The sequence below is a fragment of the Carcharodon carcharias genome, chromosome 9 (assembly GCF_017639515.1).
Source record: "Carcharodon carcharias isolate sCarCar2 chromosome 9, sCarCar2.pri, whole genome shotgun sequence".
In the NCBI taxonomy this organism is placed as follows: Eukaryota; Metazoa; Chordata; class Chondrichthyes; order Lamniformes; family Lamnidae; genus Carcharodon; species Carcharodon carcharias.
In genome coordinates this window covers 64,777,087-64,803,015 of record NC_054475.1, presented here as the reverse complement: position 1 = coordinate 64,803,015, position 25,929 = coordinate 64,777,087, and the positions used below count along the sequence as shown (strand labels likewise).

General features: G+C 43.2%; 1 protein-coding gene across 1 annotated transcript in view; it reads right to left on the bottom strand.

Annotated features, from left to right (window-relative positions):
• LOC121282616 (26S proteasome non-ATPase regulatory subunit 13-like) overlaps nucleotides 1-25,929 on the bottom strand; it is a 51,105-nt gene that overhangs the window by 7,158 nt on the left and 18,018 nt on the right. Inside the window, exons 8-10 of the mRNA XM_041196396.1 lie at nucleotides 22,122-22,201; nucleotides 9,239-9,364; nucleotides 6,378-6,440 (exon numbers count right to left, since the gene is read on the bottom strand). Of these exons, the coding sequence (XP_041052330.1) occupies nucleotides 6,378-6,440; nucleotides 9,239-9,364; nucleotides 22,122-22,201 (269 nt within the window). The remainder of the gene's footprint in view (nucleotides 1-6,377; nucleotides 6,441-9,238; nucleotides 9,365-22,121; nucleotides 22,202-25,929) is intronic.

Below are 25,929 nucleotides of genomic sequence, written 5' to 3'. Positions count from 1 at the left end.
TAGGGGCGGCAAGCACATTTTGTAAAGATAAGGCATTAGAAATTTAACTCATTATCAAAATTTAAGAAATGTGCATTTTTAAGAACAAGTTTCAAATGAGAAGACTAATTTATTAGCTTACTTAATGAGAATTTTGAAATCCAGAAGTTGCTTGACCAGGACCTAAATGTAGGTCATCAAGCACAGTGGGTGATGGGTGAATGGGACTTGTACAAGTTAGAACAGAGGGGTGAAAGGTGCTAGAATGCAAACTCTTTTATTTTTCTTGGTTTTTCTCTTTCTTTCCCACTCCAAAGACTGGACCCAGCCTAACACTAGAATTGAATCCAACTGCATTGGTACATAAATTCTTATAAGAGCTTTTAAAATGGAATGAAGCCCCTGCCCTAGCATGGCCATATATTTGTATTAACATGCTACTCACTGCTGCCAAGTCCAGCACCTGAACTAGCTACCTATAGTGAGTCTTTAAGGCTGATTTAAGACTGTTGACCTATATCTGACAGTCCCCAATGACGGTCAGTGACCGTCAATAGAATTAAACAGGTGAAGGACTGAACTGCTGGCTTTTTTGCATAAGTATTTTCTGCCAGGAAATGACGAGACAGGTCCAAAGCTCCCAGAGAGTCAGCGCTCCAATCTGGCAACTCCAGACTACAGCCCCATGGAGTTTATAATTGCACAGAAAGGCGCAACTCGTGACGCAAACAAGCAAAGCTGCAATATGGATGCAAATCTACAAATTTCCTGCTGTTGTGAAACAACATTTCAAATCAGTGTTTGTTGCTGACAGGAAATTGACAGAATAATCCAGCATTTGTTAGAGCAATTACTGATCAGTTTCAATTCATTCCTGGCAGACAAACACTCCCTCACAGCCTCTTCCCCTCAACAGACAAACACTCCCTCGCAGCCTCTTCCCCTCAACAGACAAACACTCCCTCGCAGCCTCTTCCCCTCAACAAACACTCCCTCGCAGCCTTTTCCCCTCAACAGACAAACACTCCCTCGCAGCCTCTTCCCCTCAACAGACAAACACTCCCTCGCAGCCTCTTCCCCTCAACAGACAAACACTCCCTCGCAGCCTCTTCCCCTCAACAGACAAACAATCCCTCGCAGCCTCTTCCCCCCAACAAACACTCCCTCGCAGCCTCTTCCCCCCAACAGAAACACTCCCTCGCAGCCTCTTCCCCCCCCAGCAGACAAATACTCCTTAGCAGCCTCTTCCCCCCGCAACAGCCAGACACTCCCTCGCAGCCTCTTCCCCCCTCAACAGCCAGACACTCCCTCGCAGCCTCTTCCCCTCAACAGCCAGACACTCCCTCGCAGCCTCTTCCCCTCAACAGCCAGACACTCCCTCGCAGCCTCTTCCCCTCAACAGCCAGACACTCCCTCGCAGCCTCTTCCCCCCAACAGACAAACACTCCCTCGCAGCCTCTTCCCCCCAACAAATACTCCTGAGCAGCCTCTTCCCCCCCAACAGCCAGACACTCCCTCGCACCTCTTCCCCTCAACAGCCACTTCCTCGCAGCCTCTTCCCCTCAACAGCCAAACACTCCCTCGCAGCCTCTTCCCCTCAACAGCCAAACACTCCCTCGCAGCCTCTTCCCCTCAGCAGCCAAACACTCCCTCGCAGCCTCTTCCCCTCAGCAGCCAAACACTCCCTCGCAGCCTCTTCCCCTCAGCAGCCAAACACTCCCTCGCAGCTTCTTACTGCCCAGCCCCCACCATCAGACAGATGCTCCCTTACAGCCTCAAGCCCAGCCGCCTCCTCCACCCCCACCTGACTCTCCATCCCTGCCGCTGCAGTCCTCAAGTCACAGGCTGAGCACCGCCACACACCTTCCCACTGTTCACTGCTCCTCCAATCACAAGCTGTTTCTCTCTTGCTCCTGTCAGCAGCACATGCAGAGAGAAACAATCTGTGATTGGAGGAGCAGCTCCTTACAGAATCTTTCATTTCCACTTGCTTATATTTTGAACTCTGTTTGGCAGGCCGGATGGAAACCCTCATTGAACCACATTCTGGGCCACAGGCCCTATGTTGGATAAGGCTGGTCTAGACAGAGTAGACAGGAACTGTTCTAACTCATGTAAGGGTCAAGCACCAAAATGTCCAACAATATTCATTATAAGCCTACCGACTCCCACAGCTACCTCGACTGCAGCTCTTCACACCCAGCTTCCTCCAAGGTCTCCATCCCATTCTCCCAGTTCCTCTGCCTCTGTCGCATCTGTTCCGATGATGCTACTTTCCAAGATGGCATTTCTGACATGACTTTTACTCTTTTCTGAGTCGAGGCTCCCCTCCACTGTGGTTGACAGGGACCTCAACCTCATCTGACCTCTGTCCTCCCCTTTCCCCTCTTTCCCAGAACCATGATAGGGTTCCCTTTGCGCTCGGAGTAGGTCATTTGGCCCTTCGAGCCTGCCCTGCCATTCAATATGATCATGGCTGATCCTTTATCTCAATACCATACTCCCATTCTCTCCCCATACTCCTTGACGCCTTTAGTGCCTAGAAATCTATTTCCTTCTTAAATATATTCAGTGACCCGGCCTCCACAGCTTTCTGTGGTAGAGAATTCCACAGGTTCACCACCCTCTGAGTGAAGAAGTTTCTCCTCATCTCAGTCCTAAATGGTCTACCCTGTATCCTGAGATTGTGACCCCTTGTTCTAGACCCTCCAGCCAGAGGAAACATCATCCCTGCAACTAGTGTGCCTAGCCCTGTTAGAATTTCATACATTTCAATGATATTCCCTCTCATTCTTCTAAACTCCAGTGAATACAGGCTACAGGCCTAGTCAATACAATCTCTCCTCATACGACACAGGAATCAGCCTGCTGAACCTTCGCTTCACTCCCTCTATGGCAAGCATATCCTTTCTTAGATAAGGAGACCAAGACTGCACACAATATTCCAGGTGTGGTCTCACCAAGGCCTGTAGCTGCAGTAAGACATCCTTGCTCCTGTACTCAAGTCCTCTCGCAATGAGTGCCAACATACCATTTGCCTTCCCAACTGCTTGTTGCACCTGCATGCTTGCTTTCAATGATTGGTGTACAAGGACAACCAGGTCCCTTTGCACATCAACACTTCCCAATCTATTACCATTGAAATAATACTCTGCCATTCTGTTTTTCCTACCAAACTGGATTACTTTACACTTATCCACGTTATACTACATCTGCCGTGTATTTGCCCACTCGTTCAACTTGCCTAAATCGCCTTGAAGCCATTTAACATCCTCCTCACCACTCTCATTCCCACCTAGTTTTGTGTCGTCAGCAAACTTGGAAATATTACATTTGTTTCCCTCATCCAAATTATCAATATATATTGTGAATAGCTGGGACCCAAGCACTGATCCCTGATTCCTACTAGTCACCGCCTGCCATTCCCAAAGAGACCCATTTATTCTTACTCTTTGTTTCCTGTCTGCTAACCAATTCTTAATCCATGCCAATATATTACCCCCAATCCCTAGTGCTTTAATTTTGTACACTAACTTTATTGAAAGCTTTCTGAAAATACAAATACACCACATCCACTGGTTCTCCCTTACATATTCTGCTAGTTATGTCATCAAAAGACTCCAGCAGGTTTGTCAATCATGATTTTCCTTTCATAAATCCGTGTTGTCTTTGTCTAAGTGCCCTGTTACTTTTCACCCCACTAGCCTCTGCATTCAAAGGGTCATCCTCCACTATTTCCACCAACTCCAGCATGCTACCACCAAACATATCTTCCTCTCAACCTCCATCAGCATTCCGTAAGATCTGTTCCCTCCATGCCACCCTGGTCCACTCCATCGCCCCCAATACCTCAGCCCCTTCCTATGCAATCGCAGAAAGTGTAACACCTCCCCCTTTTACCTCCTCCCTCCTCATCGTCCAAGGCCCCAAACACTCCTTTCAGGTGAAGCAGCACTTCACTTGCGCGTCCTTCAATTTGGTCTACTGTATATGCTGCTCACAATGTGGTCTCCTCTTTTATGGGGAGACTAAACACAAACTGGGTGACCGTTTTGTGAATACCTTCACTCAGTCCACAAGAATGACCCCAACCTTTCTGTCGCGTGCCATTTCAATTCGTCATCTTGCTCTCATGCCCACATTTCCATCCTTTGCCTGTAGCAATGTTGCAGGGAAGCCCAATGCAAACTGGAAGAACAGCACCTCATTTTACGATTAGGCACTTTACAGCCTTCTGGACTTAACATTAGGTTCAATAACTTCAGACCACAAACTCCGTCCTCCATTTTGATCTTTTTTGATTTTTTTCCCTCCCAATTCCTTCCCCCCACAGGGGCATCTGTAACTTGTTCTCATGTTTTGCTTTCACAGAGCACTGACCCTTGTTCTGCTATTAACACATTCTGTTACCTTACCTTTATGCCACTATTATTATCTTCTTTATTCTTTAACACCATCATTACCACTCCCTTTGTCTTCTGCCCATGACATCTTTGTCAAATCTCTCCCGTGGTCCCACCCATCCCTGAGCTTCTATTTTGCCCCACCTGCTAAGTGCAGCGTCTAGTGAAGTAACTAGTAACCTGCCACCCCAAATATGACCCATTTTTTTGTAATCAGTTTCTGTCAGTTAATGTTCACTAATATTATTCCCAATTCAAATATTATGTAACAACCTTTTGTGCAGCATCTTATTTAATGCCTTCTTAAAATCCAAATGTACTACATCCACAGCTCCCTTTTATCCACCCTGCTAGTTATACTCAGAAAACTAGGATTTGCCAAACACAATCTCCTTTTTGTAAAATAATGTTGACTTGGCTTAATCAGTTATTTCAAAAAATAGTTTGTAGCACTCGAAATGTACCGTCACACATCCAACCATGATTACTGTGCTACCACACAATCACAGGTCAATCTGAATACGATTACATTAAACCTATAACACACAAACCGGCCTTTCATCTCAACCAGTACCTGTTTATACTTCACACTTGTCTCCTCCTAGTCTAACTACCTCTTCCTACCCTGTTCCAGTATCCCTCTATTCCTTTTTCATTCCTCAGTGCATCAAGCTTTAATCACGCCATGTGCCAACTCCTACATTCTTGCTGCACTTTGCTTAAAAAAAATCTCTCCTAAATGCTTTATTTGTTCTATCTTCCTGATTTTAAAGGCTTCTATCAGGTCTTCCCTTTCCCAGAGAAAAGAGTCCCACCTGCCCAATCTTTCCTGACAGTTGTATCCTCAATCTTGGGAACAAATATCAAAAACAGACCTATCAATAATTTCTAAAAGCAGCAGAGATACGGAGGTTCCTTCTTCAAGTGACCTGCCCAATTAATTGTGGAAGTTAATTGCCTATTAATTTAAGCTCAGCTGTCTGTGCTGTCTTCTATTCAGATTAGTGGCTTAAAACAGGGATAAATCTTTTAAAAGTTAACACAGCAACTGTAACATTCCTGGCTTCACAACTTGGTAAAAACCTCATTAGGCTCTTTTGCTTTAAGACAATGACACAAACCTTTACCAGAAATCTTACTGCCGGTCCCCTTGTTTACAAGAAAAATCGCAGTAGGGGTTTGTCAAGTTTACTTGGCACAGTGCTGGGGGATTAGAGTCTGCCTTTACCTATGCCTGGGGCAGGTACTGAGCAGAGGTCAGACAGAGGGGGAAGAGGTAGAGAAAACTGGCAAACATTTTAGCTCAAGCTCACTCATATACCTGCTAAAGGTCAGCTCCAGAATGGCACAGGTAAGAGGGTGGAATAAGGCACATGGCAATAGATAACTCTTCCTTGTAAACAACTCAAGTGTTATGAAGTGTTATAATGTGTCCTTAATAAAATCCACTGTTTTTCTAAACTTTCAAAATTAATTTTCAGGACATGGGCATTGGTGGCAATGCCAGCATTTATTACCCTTCCCTATTTGCCTCGAGTAGCAGATTGATAACGATCGAATGGCTTACTAGCCCACTTCAGGTTTGTAAAAGTGAATCACATTAATGTTTGACTACAGTCACATGTGTATCATGTGCATAAGTGAACCAGCTATGTTTTATACAACAAATTGACCACTTCTGATCACTTTTACTGATTCCTGCTTTTTAAATACTGGATTCAAATTCTCAAACTGTGCTGAGGCTTGAACTCTCATTCTCTCGATTATTAGCTCAAGTGAATGGATTACTAGTCCAGTAATATACCACCTACGTTAAAGTACAGTAACTACACTGGCAGGAAACGGAACAATTGTCAGACAAGTTCCATTTTGGAACATTATATCTCAATCCGGGAGTGACAATCCTAGGAAGTGCTTACTTCAGAATAACTATCACCCTACTCTTCATTTGCTACTGTAACGTTACCATAGCAAGTTGGTAACTGCAAAGCTTACCTCCATCAGGCAGAGTAGCTGAAGTTTCGCTTTCAGTCGCTGTTCATTATTGGCCAGGTCAGACTGCCAGAGAAAGAAAGGTGAATTAGTGCTTGTCACTATTGCACAAACTGAGAATAGGCACAGGGTATGGCTAGGCTGAGCCAGTTCTATTGCTACCTTTCTGCATGCATCTATTAAACATTATCATATTCTGTTTTTACTTCAATTAAAGAAAAACACCTGTTCCCACACTTTGTTGTTTGTTGTGAACTAATTGGTCTCTCACCACAGAGTGCCTGAGCTGCAAGAATTAACCTATATGAGGTAGAGCAGTTTGAGTTTCTCTTTGTCGCTCAAAGCATTATTGCTGCAGCTGGACAGTTTCCACATTCAGCAAATAACTTGACTGAGCCAACACAGCACAATCATTTTGCTCATGGATCATGAGAAAGAAATCTCTATTTAACAAGGTCATCTTCATTCTTTAATTTAATTGAAAACACAATCATACACTATGGAATATTTGACCCACATCCTCTCCATTAGAGCCCACCTACTTTCACCTCCACAACAGAGTGAGCCGGTAACTCAGTGGTACCATTCTCAGCCACGTCAAAAGGAGATACACCTCAGACAACCCCATTAAGTGAGGACTAGAAGTCCGGTTCTGAAATCTGGATAGCCATCCAATGGGATACTCATTGTGGATGTGGGTGGAACCCCAACACTCCCACCTAACGTCTCATTGCATGGGTTGTTACAGCACACACAGGACTAACCCTGCCCCCTCTATTAATGAAGGTAAAGATGGCCACGGTCATGGAAGTGGCACTCAAATCACAGCCTGGGAAGCCTCCCATTACTTCATACTGTTCTCCAAGTGAAAATTGTGAAGATATGAAAATTTCCTCAACATTACCCATCTCTTCCCTGTCTCAGCCTACCTGTTACTGAAACCCTCACCCATGTTTTTGTCACCATCAGACATGCCATCCTCCCATCCTGCAAATGTCAGTGCCTCTTGTTGCCCAGATCCTACCCCACACCAAGTCCCATTCCTTCTCATCCAGGCATTTTCTTGGCTCTCCAATACCAACCCTAGGGAAGAGGCTAGCTAGTGGAGACAGAAAGAACCTGCCAACTTCCATCTTCATCCAACTGCCATAGGTTTGCTGTCACAATTGTCTTCATGACAGCCTTATGAATTTCAAAAGAAACTGCATTTTAAGGTTACCTTTAAAAACCTTGAACTGATTTTAAAAAGTGAAACAAAACAGATTGGTCACATGACTTCTCATTGATTCAGCCCTCATCATCCAGACATGGACCCAGACTATGTTTACCTCAAGAGGGTTCACAAAAGATATTTGCAATTCAATAGGTCCTCAAACAAACAAATGGTTAAGTTAGGCCCCAGGGCTGAGCCAACTACTTTCCTTATTCGGAACATGTTTTGGCATTGTTGAGACAGTGGCCTACAAAAGGCAGAACCACAGAGAACCATCTGAAAAAAATTCTTCAGAGAAGCAGATAACAGCTTCAACACGGAGAGACCAACACGCACTGCTGTAATCAACCAGGTTAAAAAAATGGGCCACACTGCAGTTCCTTGAAAGAGAACTAAATAAACTCCACTCTCCCCCCACCTAATTGCATTTACTAAGCTACCCATGAAAGCAACTTCCAGCAATTCGACAGTGCCAGCCATCGCAGCTGCAGAGATAATGCTACAAACTCAAGACCTTCATTTCAGGTAACACAATGACTTCAGACATATCAGGCCTGAACTAAACAATAAAGAGACTGAACTGATCCAGTTCTTATATGTATCGTTTTTATCTTCCTTCAACTAAAAAGTGTGTGTATGAGTTAGTAACTTTATCTGTTCTTAGGTAACTTACACACACCTGACCCACTCAGTGCCAGTGATGAAGCTGGGATTTTTCCTAGTCTACATAGAAAAGAGGAGGAGCAGGCCATTCGGCCCTTCGAGCTTGCTCCAACATTCATTATGATCATGGCTGATCATCCAACTCAATAGCCTGCTCCCGCTTTTCCCCATACCCTTTGATCCCTTTCGCCCCAAGAGGTTTATCTAACTCCTTCTTGAAAGCATACAATGTTTTGGTCTCAACTACTTTCTGTGGTAATGAATTCCATAGGCTCACCACCCTCTGGGTGAAGAAATTTCTCCTCATCTCAGTCCTAACTGGTCTACCCCATATCCTCAGACTGTGACCCCCTAGTTCTGGACTCCCCCACCATCGGGAACATCCTTCCTGCATCTACCCTGTCTAGTCCTGTTAGAATTTTATAGGTTTCTATGAGATCTCCCCTCATTCTTCTGAGCTGACCTGAACAACATTTATCCAAGACATCATGATGTCATTAGTTATCAAGTCATAATTCTTGCCCATTTCTTCAATGATCTCTCCCTCTACACTGGCTCATCAACAATCTTTCCATAGATTAACACAACATACAATGATTAAATAGGTTTGTCAAGTAGTGCTGGTACAAGATGGCTGCCACATCTGCCTATATTAACAAGGCTGCTAAATTGCTGTCCATCAGCTCAGTGCAACAAATTAATTTAGTCTGCTGTTGCCTTTCTGAATGGCACTGCCTACCTTCATGGCACTGCCCCAACCTGCTCCGTGAATGACACTGCTCTGGCACTGCTCCCAATTGCATTTCAGACAAAGGTTCTGAATTGGAGTCAATCAGGCTCTCAGATCATAGTGTGTCTGTCCCAGCCATTTCATTTAATAAAGATAGCAGCAGATTACATCATATAAATCCCACCGTACCTGCAAACTGTAAGCCACATCATACAGTTATTCAGCTAAGTTTTATACAGTGACAAAGATCCAACATGCCTGAGCTCCCCAATAGGTTTTCAGACAGAAGAAGGTCTCCACATCTCCACTATTGAAAGCATACAGAGTATCAATCAGCCACTGATTCTCTGTATCACGCAACGAATCCAGGATTGGGTGCATCAGCTGCAAAAGATGAAGGAGTTGCATTACCAACAGCAAACATAGGAAGAACAACAGTCTATGTCGAAGTAATACACTTCTACAAGTTGATATATCATTCCCAAGCTAGTTTCAGAGGATGTCTGTAATCATCAACAACTTCAAAACATACAAAGTTGTTGAAGTAAAACAAACTCAAAGCAAACCTTTTTCTTCTCCAATTTTTAAAGTTTCCTTCCCAAACTTCCTTTGCTCAAGAAAGAGTTAAATAATTGTAATAACATTGAGTTAACACAGCATGGCGGAGGTATGCGCTCTAGAGTGCCCTCTTCACTTGTTTCTACTGTTTTCTGTCCTTTAGTCAATCCTCTGTTCATGTGAATATATCCCCCAACCCATGACCCCTGGTCATATGCAACAATCTTTTGTGTGACTTAGCAAATGCCTTTTGAAAATTGAGATGTACAATTATCGCCTCTTTCGTTAGGTGCTATGCCCCAAGAGGGTGTTGGTGATCTTGGGCTTCAATTGGATTGGTCCATGATTATGTTTGGCAAAGTACTGCAGTGGTTTGCCGTTGCCTTCTGTGGGATGGCTGACCAGGAAACTCTCCCACTCTAACACCAATCTTCAGGCATATTGGAAGGGTTCACAGGCTGATAATCAACCTGTTTGGCCACATTATGAGCACACCTCTGCCCATCAAAGTGGGGGAGGCTGTGGCACAGTGGTATTGTCACTGGACTTGTATTCCAGAGACCCAGGGTAATGCTCTTGGGACCAGGGTTTGAATCCCACCACGGCAGATGGTGAAATAAAATTCTGGAATTAAAAGTCTCATAATGACCATGAAACCCTTGCTGACTGTTGTAGAAACCCATCTGGTTCACTAATCCCCTTTAGGGAAGGAAATCTGCTGACCAGGGCTGCTCTGGCCTATACGTGACCCACAGCAATGCAGTTGATTCTTAAATGCCCTCTGAAAAAAAGGCAATAAATGCTGGCTTAAAAAAAAACATCTTGAACCTGGAGCTTCTGGCACAGAGGTAGGAAAGCTACCCAATATGCCACAAGACCTCCATTCCCCTTTATTTACCCTCCTCAAAATACTTTAATAGATTTGCTGAACAGATTTCGGTTTCATAAATCCACATCGAATCTGCCTGACCATATAATGACTTTCTAAGTACCCTCTAAGTACCCTATTAACATGTCCTTAATAATGGATTCCTGCATTTTCCTGAAGACTGAAGTTCCTCATTTTGCCTCTACCTTCTTTCCTGAATAGCAGTGTTACTTTTGCTACCTTCCTATCCATTGGAACCTTTCAAGACTCTAGGGAATTTTGGAAGATCACAACCAGTGCATCCACCATCTCTGCAGCCACCTCTTTATAAAGCCTACGATGTTGGCAGTCATATCCAGGGAATTTGTCAGGTTTCAGTCCCATTAATTTTTTCAGTACTTTTTCTTCATTAAATATTACTTTGTAAATTCCTCACTTTCATTAAATCCTTGATTCCTCACTATTACTGCCATTTTTTGCACCTTCTACTGTGAAGATTGACAAAATATATATTTAACATCTCTGCCATTTTCTTATTCCCCATTATAATTTCTCCTGTCTCAGCTTCTAAGAAAGGGATGTACATTACTTTTGCTACTCATTTATGTTCTTGTAGAAGCTCATATAATTCCCCATTATAATTTCTCCTGTCTCAGCTTCTAAGAAAGGGATGTACATTACTTTTGCTACTCATTTAAGTTCTTGTAGAAGCTCATACAATCAGTTTACATTTTTATGGCTAGCTAACTCTATTTCCTTCCTCTATCAATATTTGGTCATCTCTTGCTGGTATCTAAAGATCTTCTAGTCGTTACATTTGTAACTCTTCTTGGCAATGTTATTAGCTTCTTGTTTTTAATCAATAGTCAGTCAATCAAAAGATTGACCTCTTTTTCCGTGGAGTTTTTATTTCACATTGGAAATGAGATTTATTGAAAATTATGATTAGTTTATAAAAGGTTTTTCCTCCTGTTTCCTGCTGTACGTTTGGTAATCATTTTGGTTCTCTAAATTATTAGTTCAACATTTATCATGGACCTCCTTTTCCTGTTTCATTTAAATCTCTAACTTCAGTCATCCAGGGAGCTCTAACTTTGGATGCCTTTCTTTTATCCCTTTTGGGAATGTGTCCAGTCCATACCTAAACTATCTCCTTTTAGAAATCCTCTCATTACTCATTTAGTTTTACCTGCCAATATTTGATTTCGATCTATCTGGACCAGATACATTTGCAGCTCAATGAAGTGAGCCTTCCTCCAGTTCAGTATTTTCCCCCATTTGATTTTTCCTTGGCCTTTCCATAATTACTCTAAACCAAATTATGTTACAATCACTGTTTCTCCAATGCTCTCTAACTAAAACACATGCTCCACTTTCCTCAGAATCCCCCAGAAATAGATCAACCTCATTGGGCTATAAACATACTGAAGAAGACTTTTTCTTGTGTGCTTTTCAAGGATTCCTGCCCCTCTTTGCTCCTTACACTATTACTGTCCAATCTATATTAGAATATTGGAAAACCCCCTTTATGTTACTCTGAAGTAATTGCACCTTGCTGCAATTTGCTTCTCCATCTCCTTCCCACTATTGAGTGACTTGTTGCATACATACTGCATTGTAGTAGCTCCTCCATTGTTCATTAATTCTAAGCAAATAAGTTCTGCTTTTGAGCCCTCATGTATATCTTTCCTTTCCAGAGATGTGACAATATCTCCAATCAATATAGCTATTATCCCTCCTTTTTTCCTTCTCAACTTTACATTTTAGATAGGAACCATAACATCATAATCATTAAAAAAAAATGGCAACTTGTGTCCATAGCTCGCCAACCCTTATTTATCATGGTTTGTGTGCATTTCTGCAAATCCATTGTAGTCAGCCTCACATTTTCACTGTTTGATCATTCCTATTTCTGAACTACTCTTTCTTCTAACTGTCTGTCTCTCCCAATCATTTGCGCACCTTGTACCCCCTCTCCAATGCTTCATTAGGAGGGTGTTCCTCCTCGTGCCAAATTAATTTAAATCCATAAAAAAAGGACTTAGTTTCATACCCTTACGCCCTCACCTCAATGAATTTCGGGCTCGGCATGATGCTGAACTCTTCTTCCGCCGTCTTCGTCTCCGGGCTCACTTCTTTGGGCAGGAGTCCTCTCCCAGTTCAACGGATCCTTTTACCCATCTCCAATATTCTCCCTCCACCTGGACCCCTCCCTCTGGATTCTTACCTTCTCTTGATCTTTTCATTGAGAACTGTTGGCACGACATTAGTCGTCTCAATTTCTCTGCTCCTCTCACCCATTCTAACCTGTCTCTCTCTGAACTTACTGCACTCCATTCTCTCAGGTCCAACCCTGACATTGTCATCAAACCCGCTGACAAGGGTGGTGCTGTTGTTGTCTGGCACATTGACCTCTACCTCGCGGAGGCTGAGCGTCAACTCACAGACACTTCCTCCTACCTCTCCCTGGACCATGACCCCACCACTGAACATCAAGCCATTGTTTCCAGGACCGTCACTGACCTCATCTCCTCTGGGGATCTCCCTCCCACAGCTTCCAACCTGATAGTCGCCCAACCTTGGACGGCCCGCTTCTATCTCCTACCCAAAATCCACAAACAGAACTGCCCCGGTAGACCGATCGTCTCAGCTTGCTCCTGCCCCACAGAACTCATTTCTCGTTATCTTGACTCCCTTCTCTCTCCCCTTGTCCAGTCCCTTCCCACCTACATCCGTGATTCCTCTGACACCTTACGTCACATCAACAATTTCCAGTTCCCTGGCCCCAACCGCTTCCTCTTCACCATGGACGTCCAATCCCTCTACAGCTCCATCCCCCACCAGGATGGTCTGAGGGCCCTTAGCTTCTTCCTCAAACAGAGGCCCGAACAAGCCCCATCCAACACTACTCTCCTCCGTCTGGCTGAATTTGTTCTCACGCTGAACAATTTCTCCTTCAACTCCTCTCACTTCCTCCAAATAAAAGGTGTGGCTATGGGTACCCGCATGGGCCCCAGCTATGCCTGTCTCTTTATGGGGTACGTGGAACATTCCTTGTTCCGGTCCTACTCCGGCCCCCTTCCACAACTCTTTCTCCGGTACATCGATGATTACTTCGGTGCCGCTTCATGCTCTCGTCGGGACTTGGAAAAATTTATTAATTTTGCTTCCAATCTCCACCCCTCCATCATTTTCACGTGCTCCATCTCTGACACTTCCCTTCCCTTCCTTGACCTCTCTGTCTCAGTCTCTGGTGATAGACTGTCCACCAATATCCATTACAAACCCACCGACTCCCACAGCTACCTCGACTACAGCTCCTCACACCCCGCTTCCTGTAAGGACTCCATCCCATTCTCTCAGTTCCTTCGCCTCCATCGCATCTGTTCCGATGATGCCACTTTCAAAAACAGTTCCTCTGACATGTCCTCCTTCTTCCTAAACCGAGGTTTTCCACCCACGGTCGTTGACAGGGCCCTCAACCATGTCCGGCCCATCTCCCGCGCATCCGCCCTCATGCCTTCTCCTCCCTCCCAGAAACATGATAGGGTCCCCCTTGTCCTCACTTATCACCCCACCAGCCTCCGCATTCAAAGGATCATCCTCCGCCATTTCCGCCAACTCCAGCATGATGCCACCACCAAACACATCTTCCCTTCACCCCCCCTATCGGCATTCCGTAGGGATCGCTCCCTCTGGGACACCCTGGTCCACTCCTCCATCACCCCCTACTCCTCAACCCCCTCCTATGGCACCACCCCATGCCCACGCAAAAGATGCAACACGTGCCCCTTCACTTCCTCTCTCCTCACCGTCCAAGGGCCCAAACACTCCTTTCGAGTGAAGCAGCATTTCACTTGCATTTCCCCCAACTTAGTCTACTGCATTCGTTGCTCCCAATGTGGTCTCTACATTGGAGAGACCAAACGTAAACTGGGCGACCGCTTTGCAGAACACCTGCGGTCTGTCCGCAAGAATGACCCAAATCTCCCTGTCGCTTGCCATTTTAACACTCCACCCTGCTCTCTTGCCCACATGTCTGTCCTTGGCTTGCTGCATTGTTCCAGTGAAGCCCAACGCAAACTGGAGGAACAACACCTCATCTTCCGACTAGGCACTTTACAGCCTTCCGGACTGAATATTGAATTCAACAACTTTAGGTCGTGAGCTCCCTCCCCCATCCCCACCCCCTTTCTGTTTCCCCCTTCCTTTTTTTTTCCAAATAAATTATATAGATTTTTTCTTTTCCCACCTATTTCCATTATTTTTAAATATCTTAAAATCTTTTATGCTCTCCCCACCCCCACTAGAACTATACCTTGAGTGCCCTACCATCCATTCTTAATTAGCACATTCGTTTAGATAATATCACCAACTTTAATACCTATGTGTTCTTTTGTTCTATTGTTGTTGACATCTTTTGATGATCTGCTTCTATCACTGGTTGTTTGTCCCTACAACCACACCCCCCCCTCCACTTCTCTCTCTCTCTCCGCTCCCCCCACACACCTTAAACCAGCTTATATTTCAACTCTTTCTTGGACTCGAACTCAAGTTCTGTTGAAGGGTCATGAGGACTCGAAACGTCAACTCTTTTCTTCTCCGCCGATGCTGCCAGACCTGCTGAGTTTTTCCAGGTAATTCTGTTTTTGTTTTAGTTTAAATCCATCCCCACAGGACCAGTTAACTTTTCCACGAGAACACTGATCCAAGGCTGTTGGGGTGCAACTCATCATGCTTGTACAGGCCTCCCCTGCCCTAGAAATCTGATGCCCTCCTACATGCACCCAGAAGACTTATGTACTGTCTGCTTCTTCCTCATCTGCTGGAATCCACGTAACATCCTCCAGAACTCTAACTGCAGAGTGATCACCAGCTTGATGTGCAAAATGGATTAGATTAGATGGGTAGACAGTCAGACAGGTGGACTGAAAAGTAGGTAGATATATTTATTTAATGCTGTTCAAATCCTGTTACTGTTGGTATCCGCTACTTAGTTAATTCTAATTTTATTCCCTGAAGTCCAGTCAATTATTTATATATTAATTGCTGAACATTGGATTTAATTACTTACCACCATCTTCCCTTGCTACACCAAATTCTCACTCGCCACTGTTTATCAGATTCACCCAACTCTCACTAAGTTTTGTTTAAAGCTCAAAACAGATGAACAGAGAAATACAGCCACCAAAAAGTGGATTTTGATTGAAATATGAGGCCATGTTTAAAATATGTTGGAAGGAACAGTGCCCGATTCAGAAAAGATATAAATTGGCAGATATGGGGATTGAGAATGTAGACTTGGAGGAGCCTCAACTCTTGCAACTGTCCAACAGGCTTGAAGTTCTTACAGCTTGTATGGGCAAGAGCAGGGACTGTGGAGTGGATGAGTGAACTGACCATGGCACCATGGTGCAAGGAGCAAACAGGAATGTAGTGGTAGTAGGGGATAGTAGAGTCAGGGAGGCAGACATAGTTTGCTGCAGCCAAGAGCAAGAAGCCCAAAAACCTGTTTTGCCTGCCCAAAGTCAGGGTTCTGGACATCTGCTCTGTGCTGGAGAGGAACTTGCAGTGGAAGGGGGAAGGATCCAGTGGTTGTGGTCCACATGAGTACCAACATAGATAGGACTAGGAGAGAGGTTCTGCCTAGAGATTATGAGCAGCTAGGGGGAAAATTAAAAAAGCAGAACCATAAAATAATCTCTGGATTACTACCTGAGCCACGAGTAAATTGGCATAGCGTAAATAAGATTAGAATGCTAAATGCATGGCTCAAAGACTGGTGTGGGAGAAATGGTTTAGAATGTTATCATTTATTGTGAGAGGATTGAATACAAAAGTAAGGAGGTTATGCTTCAGCTGTACAGGGTCCTGGTGAGACCATATCTGGAGTTCTGTGTACAGTATTGGTCTCCTCTTTTAATGAAAAATGTAAATGCATTAGAAGCAGTTCAGAGAAAGTTTACTAGGCCAGTACCAGGAATGGGCAGGTTGTCTCATGAGGAAAGGTTAGGCTTATATCCACTGGAGTTTAGAAGAGTAAAGGTGAGCTGATTGAGACATACAAGTTCCTGAGGGGTCTTGACAGAGTGGATATGGAGAGGATGTTTCCTCTTGTGGGAGAATCTAGATCAAGGGGTCACGGTTTAAAAATAAGGGGTTGCCTATTTAGGACAGATGAGAATTTTTTTCTCTCAGAGGATCGTGAGCCTTGGAACTCTCTTCCCCAAAAGGCAGTGGAAGCAGGTCTTTGAATATTTTTAATTAAGCGCTAGATAGGTTCTTGATTAACTAGGCAGTGAAAGGTTTTCGGGGGTATGCAGGAAGTCGCAATCATATCAGCTATGATCTTATTGTATGGCAGAACAGGCTTGAAGGGTTCAGTGGCCTACTCCTTTACCTAGTTCGTATGTTCAATTTCTGGGGCACTGGCAGCAGTACTGGGGCAAGTGGGAGCTATACAGCTGGAACAGCCTTCATCTAAACTGTGTTGGGACCAGTGCTCTGGTGTATAACTAGGCCGGAGTTTGCAAAAATAGTAAAATGACAGAATTAAAGGCTCCGTGTCTGAATGCTCGTAGCATTTGCAACAAAACGGATGAATTGTCTGCTCAAATAGAAATAATGATAGCCATTACAGAGCCATGGCTGCAAGGTGAGCAAGGCTGGGACACGAACATCCAAGGATACTTACATTTCAGGACTGGAAGCTAGGAAAAGTTGATGGGGTAACTGTTAATTAAGGATGACATTAGTAGAATAGTGAGAAATGACTTTAGTTCTAAAGATCAAAATGTAGAATCCGTTTGGGTAGAGACAAGAAATAGCAACGGTAAAAAGTCACTTGTGGGAGTAGTTTACAGGTTGTCTAACAGTAACTACACTATCGGATGAAGTATACAGGAAGAAATAATGGGGGCTTGTAAGAAAGCTACTGCCATAATCATGGGTGAATTAATCTACATATAGATGGGACAAATCAGATTGGCAAAGGGAGCCTGAAGATAAATTCATAGAGTGGTTTTCAGGACAGTTTCTTAGAGCAGCACTTTCTACAGCCAATCCGAGAACGGGCTATTCTAGACCTGGTAATGTGCAGTGAGACAGGATTAATTAATGACCTTGTAGTAAAGGAGCCTCTAGGTTAAAGCAATCATAACACATGATTAAATTTCACATTAGGTTTGAGGGCGAGAAGAGTCAGTCTAAACTTAGACTTAAGTAAAGGTAATTACAAAGATATGAAGTCAGAGTTGGCTAAAGTGAACTGGGAAATTAGGGTAAAGGGTAGGACAGTAGAGATGCAGTGGCAGACATTTAAGGAGATATTTCATAACATTCAGCAAAGACACATTCCAGTGTGAAAGAAAGACTCTAGAAGGATGCACAATCTGTGGCTAACCAAGGAAGTTAGTTAGAAGCTGGTATTAAATTGAAAGAAAAACATACAATTCTGCAAAGATTAGTGGTAGGTCAGAAGATTGGACAGAATTTAAAAACTAGCGAAGTATGACTAAAAATGAGGAGAGAGAAATTAGAGTATGAGAGAACGCCAGCTAGAAATATGAAAACAGATAGTAAGATTTTCTACATGTATTTAAAAAGGAAACGAATATCTAAAGTGAGTGTTGGTCCTCTAGAGTGTGTCTGGAGAATTAATAATGGTTGTAATGCACGTTTTATTAACAGAAAATGGTTCATCTTCGAGGGCTAAGAACTTAGAATAATTTGTGTTCTTTAAAAGACACTGTCCCTTAAAGGGTTAATGCAAGTTCTATGGTTGATGCTGTTCTTGGAAAAGGCAGCAAGGCAATCAAACAGTTTTAAAGAAGTTGGAAACCTCTTGACCCCGGTGGACTGTTTACAAAAGGGTCACATGGTGGCCTGTGGCTTTGAAAAAAAAATCATGCCAGGTAACTGTTTAAAAGCTGGTCGGCTGTTTTTGCTTTGAGAGAACAAGGAGGGTGAATTGCTTGGGCAAAAAGGACAACAGGTCCTGTAGCTCCAGACCCAGTCCAAGGCAAAAAATGAACGGACGTTGCTCCGAAGTCGCTCTATGTTCCGAAATCGACTGTGTACAGGTTTTCCTCGAAGTCAATCTGAGAAATACTGCAAGAGTCATCGATTGTTTCACCGACCAATGTCGAGACCTCAACGGTATAACCCGGGCACCATTTCAAGGACTCCACCATCCATCCTCTTCCCTTGAACCATTGACTTTTAACCTTTTGGCAGAACTCCTCTATTTTTTTTATTGGTGTGCTCGAGAGAGAGTTAGGGCACTTGGAGTAATTATCATACTTTCATATTTCATACTATACATTAATAAGCTTTGCCTTCTACTTGAAAAGTCTGGTTTTATAATAAACTAATAATTGTGTTGTTTATTAAAGAAGCCTGGGCACTGAGCAGTCATTCTGAAATTAATAGGTAAAGGACACATTTGGCCAAATAGCTAGCTGGGAAATCATTTAAATAAACAGTGAAGTCCTACAGTTGCGACTTCTTTCGTGATTTTGTTTAGCTGCGCAAAAGTCCTTCTACACATTATCGTCCATTGTGATCCCTGTTCTTTGCCTATCCGCGATTTAAGCAAACTAAAAATGAATTTATTTAACAAGCCAGTTCTTTCTGCAACTGTCTGTGCGTGACACCGGCAGGGGGAGAAAACAGATGCAGGTTAGCTGTTTACGTGCACACATTTATATAGATAAGGTTTTTTTATAAGCAAGAGAAGGTTAGTTAAACAGGCTATGTTTGTCACAGATGAAAGTCTGTTTGGTTGCTCTCAGCTCTTGCTTGGGCCTGGTTACCAATGAAGGTCCCTATTGGTTGTGGTAGGAGGGGGTGGTGGGGAGGCGCCAAAATCACGCGAGAGAGAGCCAACAGCAAGCAACTTCCCCTTCAATCCTCCCAATTGTCAGTTGCACAACAACAACCAGCAACAGAACAAGAAGCAGTAACTTTTTAAACATACATTCGCTCATCCAATGCCACCTAGAGCCGGGATGGAGAAAAGAGAGCACCCAAAGACAGAGGCTTTAAAAGGCCTCTGGACGGTGGGGCCCTGACATTTGACCATAATTAAAATGTTGGAGAGAGAAGGAATAAGGGGGTTAAATGCCAGAATTACAGGCAGTGAACTGTTTCCATTCTGGACAATAATGTCAATAACTGTTGTCAATGTTGTCAATAACTTGGAAATAAAGAGAGAGGGGCCTGGTCCTTTAAACCCCACGTTTTCATCTCTCTCCCTGTAATGGTGGAGTGAAAGGATTCAGCTCAGGGTTCAGACTGTGCTTTCTGCTTCAGATTTCTGTCACGAAAAGGCAAACAAAATAAATAAGGAGGAAGGGGAGGGGGAGCTGGATCAGAGAGAGAATCATGTGTAACAGTGAAAGGATCAGTTGATGCCTGCACTACAGTAAAGTCTCTGTGAGAGAAAAAACGCAATTAACATCTAAACTTTGGGATGGCTGGAACCTAATTCACTCCCATTATAAATTATGGAACTTCAGGCAGACGGAGTGCACTCCTTCCATCTGTTGTAACATGGGAAATAAGGAAACAGCGGATGCATTCAACAGATATTTTGGGCCATAACTTCCGAGCTCCCCAGCATCAGATTGGGGGAGTAACCCAAAAATGCTCTGTGGAATCCCTTTCAGATGTTTACAGGTAAGGTTTACACGGCAATTGCACAGAAGTGCAAATTTCCCCTGGACAATTTCCCTGCACTGAGAACCATCCAAAAGTGTGATTTAAATCACAGACTTCAGATGGTTCTGACTGGGTTACAATAGTTGCCCAAAAAAAGTTATAAGAATTAAACCAGGGGCACCCCCCACCGGACTCCCCCCCAACCCCTGACTACCTCACCCAAGGGACACCCCCAAACCCCTAGGGGTCTCCCACCACCACTACCAGCCCTCGCTGGATTCCCCCAACCCATATGGGACTCCTCCCTCCCAGGTGGACCGACACCCCCCTCCTTCCTCCCGCCACAACCACCACCACCACCCACCCTAGCGGGCCCGACACCTGCTTCCCCCACTACCCTGAAGGCCTCTGACCAGCTCCTGACTTCCCCAATCCTATACACTTACTTATGACACTTAGCTTCTCCCTGGCCTGTCAAGGGCTTTTAAATTTCAATGGACCTTTAAATTTACCTGTTTCACGGCAGCTGATGCCGCTTAAAAAAAAGGGGCGCAGCCTCCTCCTCTCCTACTCTCCTGCATTTCGACACTGGACCCGGGGGAAAAATGCTGCACTGCCTGGATCTCGCCCAGCCTGAGTTGGAAGGTCAGGCAACGTAGCATCATAAAAAACTCTGACATAAGAAATCAGACATGGAGTGGCAATCCCACGCAGATTGCCACTCCGAGAAAGTTCAGGCACTTTTTGTCTGTCTTCACTATAGAAGTAACATTCCAGAAATAATTGTAAATCAGGGAGGTGAAAAGGAGAGATGAACTTAAACTAATTATAATCACTAAGGATAGGATATTGAAAAAACTATTAGAGCTAAAGGTTGACAAATCCTCAGGGCCTGATGGACTTCATCTTAAAAGAAAGTGGCCTTAAAAGAAGTGGCAACTGAAACAGTGGATGCATTGGTTGTAATTTTCCAAAACTCTCTAGCTTTTGACAAGGTCCCGTCATATTGGAAAATAAGGAATGTAACTCCTCTGTTCAAGAAAGGAATGAGACAAAGTAAGAAACTACAGGCCAGTTAACCTAACATCTGTCTGTCATGGGGAAAATGTTAGAATCTATTATTAATGCGGTTATAGCAGGGCACTTGGAAGATTTTATTGTAATCAGGCAGAGTCAACATAGTTTTGTGAAAGGGAAATTGCATTTGACTAATTTAGCAGAGTTCCTTGAGGAAGTAACAAGTAACATGGATAAAAGGGGACTGGCAGGTGTGGTGTACTTGGATTTCCAAAAGGCATTTGATAAGGCATAACATTTTTAAAAAAATTAATTTAGTGTTTTTTTTTATTTTACAGGGATGTGGGAGTCACTGGCAAGGCCAGCATTTTTTGCCCATCCCTAATTGCCCTTGAACTGAGGGGCTTACTAGGCCATTTCAGAGGGGCAGTTAAGAGTTAACCACATTGCTTTGGGTCTGGAGTCACAAGTAGGCCAGGCAAAGACGGTAGACATCCTCCCCTAAAGGACATTAGTGAACCAGATGGGTTTTTACAACAATTGACCATAATTTCATGGTCACCATTACAGAGACTAGCTTAATTGAATTTAAATTCTATCAGTTGCCGTGGTGGGATTTGAACCCATGTTTCCAGAGCATTTCACTAGGCTTGCTCTGGATTACTAGTCCAGTGACATTACCACTACGTCATACCCATATACCCCGTGTGTTTGTAAATCAGAAGGGCAAACACAATGGGTTCCTCACAATGCACTGCTGAAATTCAAATACACAGTGCTACACATGGCACTAATAGGTGATTAGCAGTGTACTGAACACAACAAATTCACATCACAGTTTCCTGAATTCTACAGTTAACATCTGTACTATTGAAAAATTTTCCTGTACAATTGTGGAAATTTACATAAACACGTACAACCCACAGCATGGGAATCCCATCTACACATTCAGTAACTCTGACAATTCTGATGCAGCATGAGAAGACAATTCATGAGCAAAGTCAAGACTAATTGCAAGTCCTTTCACTCAGTACTTACCAGTTCGCCGAAGTTATAAATGCCTTCTCCCAGTAGAGCAGCCAGACCTAGAGTGAATGCTCTCTGCTGCTGTGAACCCACTATCAAGATGGAAAAAAACAGTTTAAAAACTAGCTGAAGAACTGCTTTGTACTAAGCACAAATGGAAATTAAATGCAACAAGCACAAGTCACCCAGAAAAACAAACATTCCAATTCCCCATGAAGAGGATTCTGCCAAAGTTATGCTAAGTGAGGAATTTATCGGGATACTGAGATAAAAGTAAAGACAATACTAGAAAGGCTGGAAGTTCTTAAAGTGGCTAAATCACTGTTCACATGAGAATGCATCTTAGATCGTTGAAGGAAGGAAGGGTAGAAATTAAACAGGTGTTGGCCACAATCTAGATACAGGGATGATGCCAAGGACTGGAAAATTGCTAATTTTACACCCTTGTTCAAAAAGCAGAGAAGAATAAGCCTGGCAATTACAGGTTTAACAAGTTTCAACTCTTTCGAGTACAAACCCGTTTCCATCTGTTTTTCATATGAAGTTACATTGTTTCATAGTTTGCCAGTGTGAGATTTGAACTCTTGATGAAGTTACATTGTTTCATAGTTTGCCATTGTGAGATTTGAACTCTTGATACTCTTTTTGAATAAACCTGTTTCCATCTGTTTCAGATGAAGTTACATTGTTTCATAGTTTGCCATTGTGAGATTTGAACTCTTGATCTTGGGGTTACAAACCCAGTACCATAACCACTTGGCTATTTAGGCCAAGCTTAACAAGTTTCAAGTTGGTGATGGGAACCTCAAACAATAATCTGGGAGAAAATAAACAGCCACTTGGATAAACATGATCTAACAAAGGAGATCCAGCAGTAAACAGTTAAGAGCAAATCAGGTTTAACTAAAACAAAAACAGGATTACCTGGAAAAACTCAGCATTGGCGGAGAAGAAAAGAGTCCGTTTTTGTTTTGGATTTCCAGCATCCGCAGTTTTTTGTTTTTATCTCAGGTTTAACTAACTTGATTGAGATTTTTAATGAGGTAACAGTGAGGATGGAGTAAGGAGTGCAGTTGATGTTGTGTATCTAGTCTTTCAAAAGTCATTTAATAAAGCACCACATATTAGCTCTGCTAGCAAAACTGGGCTAATGGGTTAATAGGGGCAGTAGCAGTATGGATACAAAATTGGCTAAGGGATAAAAAAAGAGTTGTGGGTGAATGGTTGTTTCTCAGGCTGTAGGGAGGTATATAGTGTTCCCCAGGGTTCAGTGCCATGGTCACTGCTGTTTTAAGGGATATTAATAACTTGGACTTGGGGCTTCAGGGCACAATTCTGACATCTGCAGATGACAAAATTGGGACTAGGAGGATAGTGACAGACATTAAGATGACATGGAGAGGCTGGTGGAATAGACATACATATAGCACGTGAAATTCAATGCAGGAAAGTGCAAGGTGGTAAATTTTGGAAGGAGCATGGAGATGACAATATAAGCTAAATGGTATAATTTTAAGGGTCTAAAAGAGCAGAGAGATCTGGTGATGTTTGCACACAAATCTTTGTTTACCTGTCTTGCCACCTTGAAAGGAAAGAAAGAAACATATGGGATCATGGGTTTTATAAACAGGGGCAGAGAATAAAAAAGCCAGAAGTTATGCTAAAACTATACTAAATACTATCTTGGACCCAGCTGGAGTACTGTCTAATTCTGGGCAGCACACTTTAGGAAGGATTTGAAGGCTTGGAAAGGTGCATAGGAGATTTACTAGAATCATTCCAGGGAAGACGGATTACAGTTCTTTGGACAGACTGAAGCTGGGCTTAGTCTTCTTAGAGCAGAGAATCGTAAGAGGAGATTTGACATAGTAAATAAAGAGAAACTGTTTCCAATGGCTGAAGGGCCAATGACCGGGGGCATATATTTCAGATGACTGACAAAAGAACCAGAGGGTGACATGAGGTAGAATTTTTTTTTAAAAAACATAGCAAGCAGTGTGGATTTGGAATGCACTGTCACATAAGCTAGCGGATACAGATTTAACATAAGCCTTCAAAAAGGAATTAGATAAATACTCAAGGGAAAAAAATTGCAGTGATATGGGGAAAGACTGGGAAGTGGAACTAACTGGATTGTTCTTTGAAAGTAAACTGATGCAGATTGCTGGGATACATGGCCTGCTTCTATGCTGTATTATTCTATGATTTCATAAGTCAATGCACAATTAGCAGGGGTGATTCAGTTCTGGGGGCTAACATAGTAGTGACAGCACCCAGTGCTAACTTGTGCCCAAAACAGCTGGCATTGATCAGTGTATCCCACTCATATTTTACTCATACATTCATCGAATTGCATAGCCGAATTCCCACCTTCGAGGACTAACCAAGGGAGGAAGGTGTAGTGACAAAAACAACTCTCCAATTTAGAATACCACCTGGCTTTAGAATACAACCTTTACTAATGAGACGCGAATTCAAATCCAGTCCAGGCCAATGAGGTCCGTCTAGTTATACTCCTGATAGCCAGTTGGTGAAGGAAAAATCCAGAGCCAAACTTTACTTGGTATAGACTAATTCGCAAGTAGAATCATTATAGGTAATAAAAAATACTCCTGTGGGGGTTAGTTAGTTCAGTTGGCTAGGTGACTATTGTGATGTAGAATAGGAATGTAGGAACAGGAGTAGGCCATTCAGCCCATCGAGCTTGCTCCACTATTCAATAAGATCATGGCAGATCATCCACTTCAATGCCTTTTTCCCCACATTATCCCCAGATGTCATTGGTATTTAGAAATCTTCCAATCTCTGCTTTTAACATACTCAATAACTGAGCTTCCACAGCCCTATGGGGTAGAGAATTCCAAAGATTCACAAGCCTCTGAGTAAAAAAAAAAAAATCTCCTCATCTTGGTCCCAAGTGGCTTCTCCCTCATTTTGAAATTGTGTTCCAACCAGGGGAATCATCTTACCAGCATATACCCTGTCTATCCCTTTAAGTATTTTGTAGGTTTCAATGAGGTCACCTCTCATTCCTCGAAATGCTAGAGAATACAGGCCCAGTTTCTCCAATCTCCCTTCATAGATCGTCCAGCTATCCCGGGAACAAGTCTGGTGAACCTTCATTGCGCTCCCTCTATGGCAATAATATCCTTCCTAAGTTAAAACTGCACACAGTACTCCAGGTGTGGTCTAACCTAGTTTCTATACAATTGAAGCAAGACCTCGTTACTCATGTAACTCTTTCGAGTACAAACACGTTTCCATCTGTTCCTATTCAGATGAAGTTACATTGTTTCATAGTTTGCCATTGTGAGATTTGAACTCTTGATCTTGGGGCTACAAGCCCAGTACCATAACCACTTGGCTATTTAGGCCAAGCCTCATCACTCATGTAATCAAATCCTCTTGCGATAAATGTTAATATTCCATTAGCCTTCCCAATTGCTTGCAGTACCTGCATGTTAGCTTTCAGTGGCTTATTGACGAGGACACCCAGGTCCCTTTGTACATCTACACTTTCTAATCTCTTGCCATTTAAGAAATACTGTGCACATCCATTCCTCCTACCAAAGTGGATAACGTCACATTTTTGCACGCTATATTCCATCTGCCATGTTTTTGCCCACTCACTAAGTCTGTCCAAAACCTTTTGAAGCCACTTTGCATCTTCCTCAAAATACACATTCCCTTTGTGTCATCCACAAACTTGGAAATATTACATTTGGTCCTCACATCCAAATCATTAATATGCACTCAAGTACTGTTCCTTGCAGTGCGCCACTAGTCACAGCCTCCCAACACTAGAATGACCCATTTATTC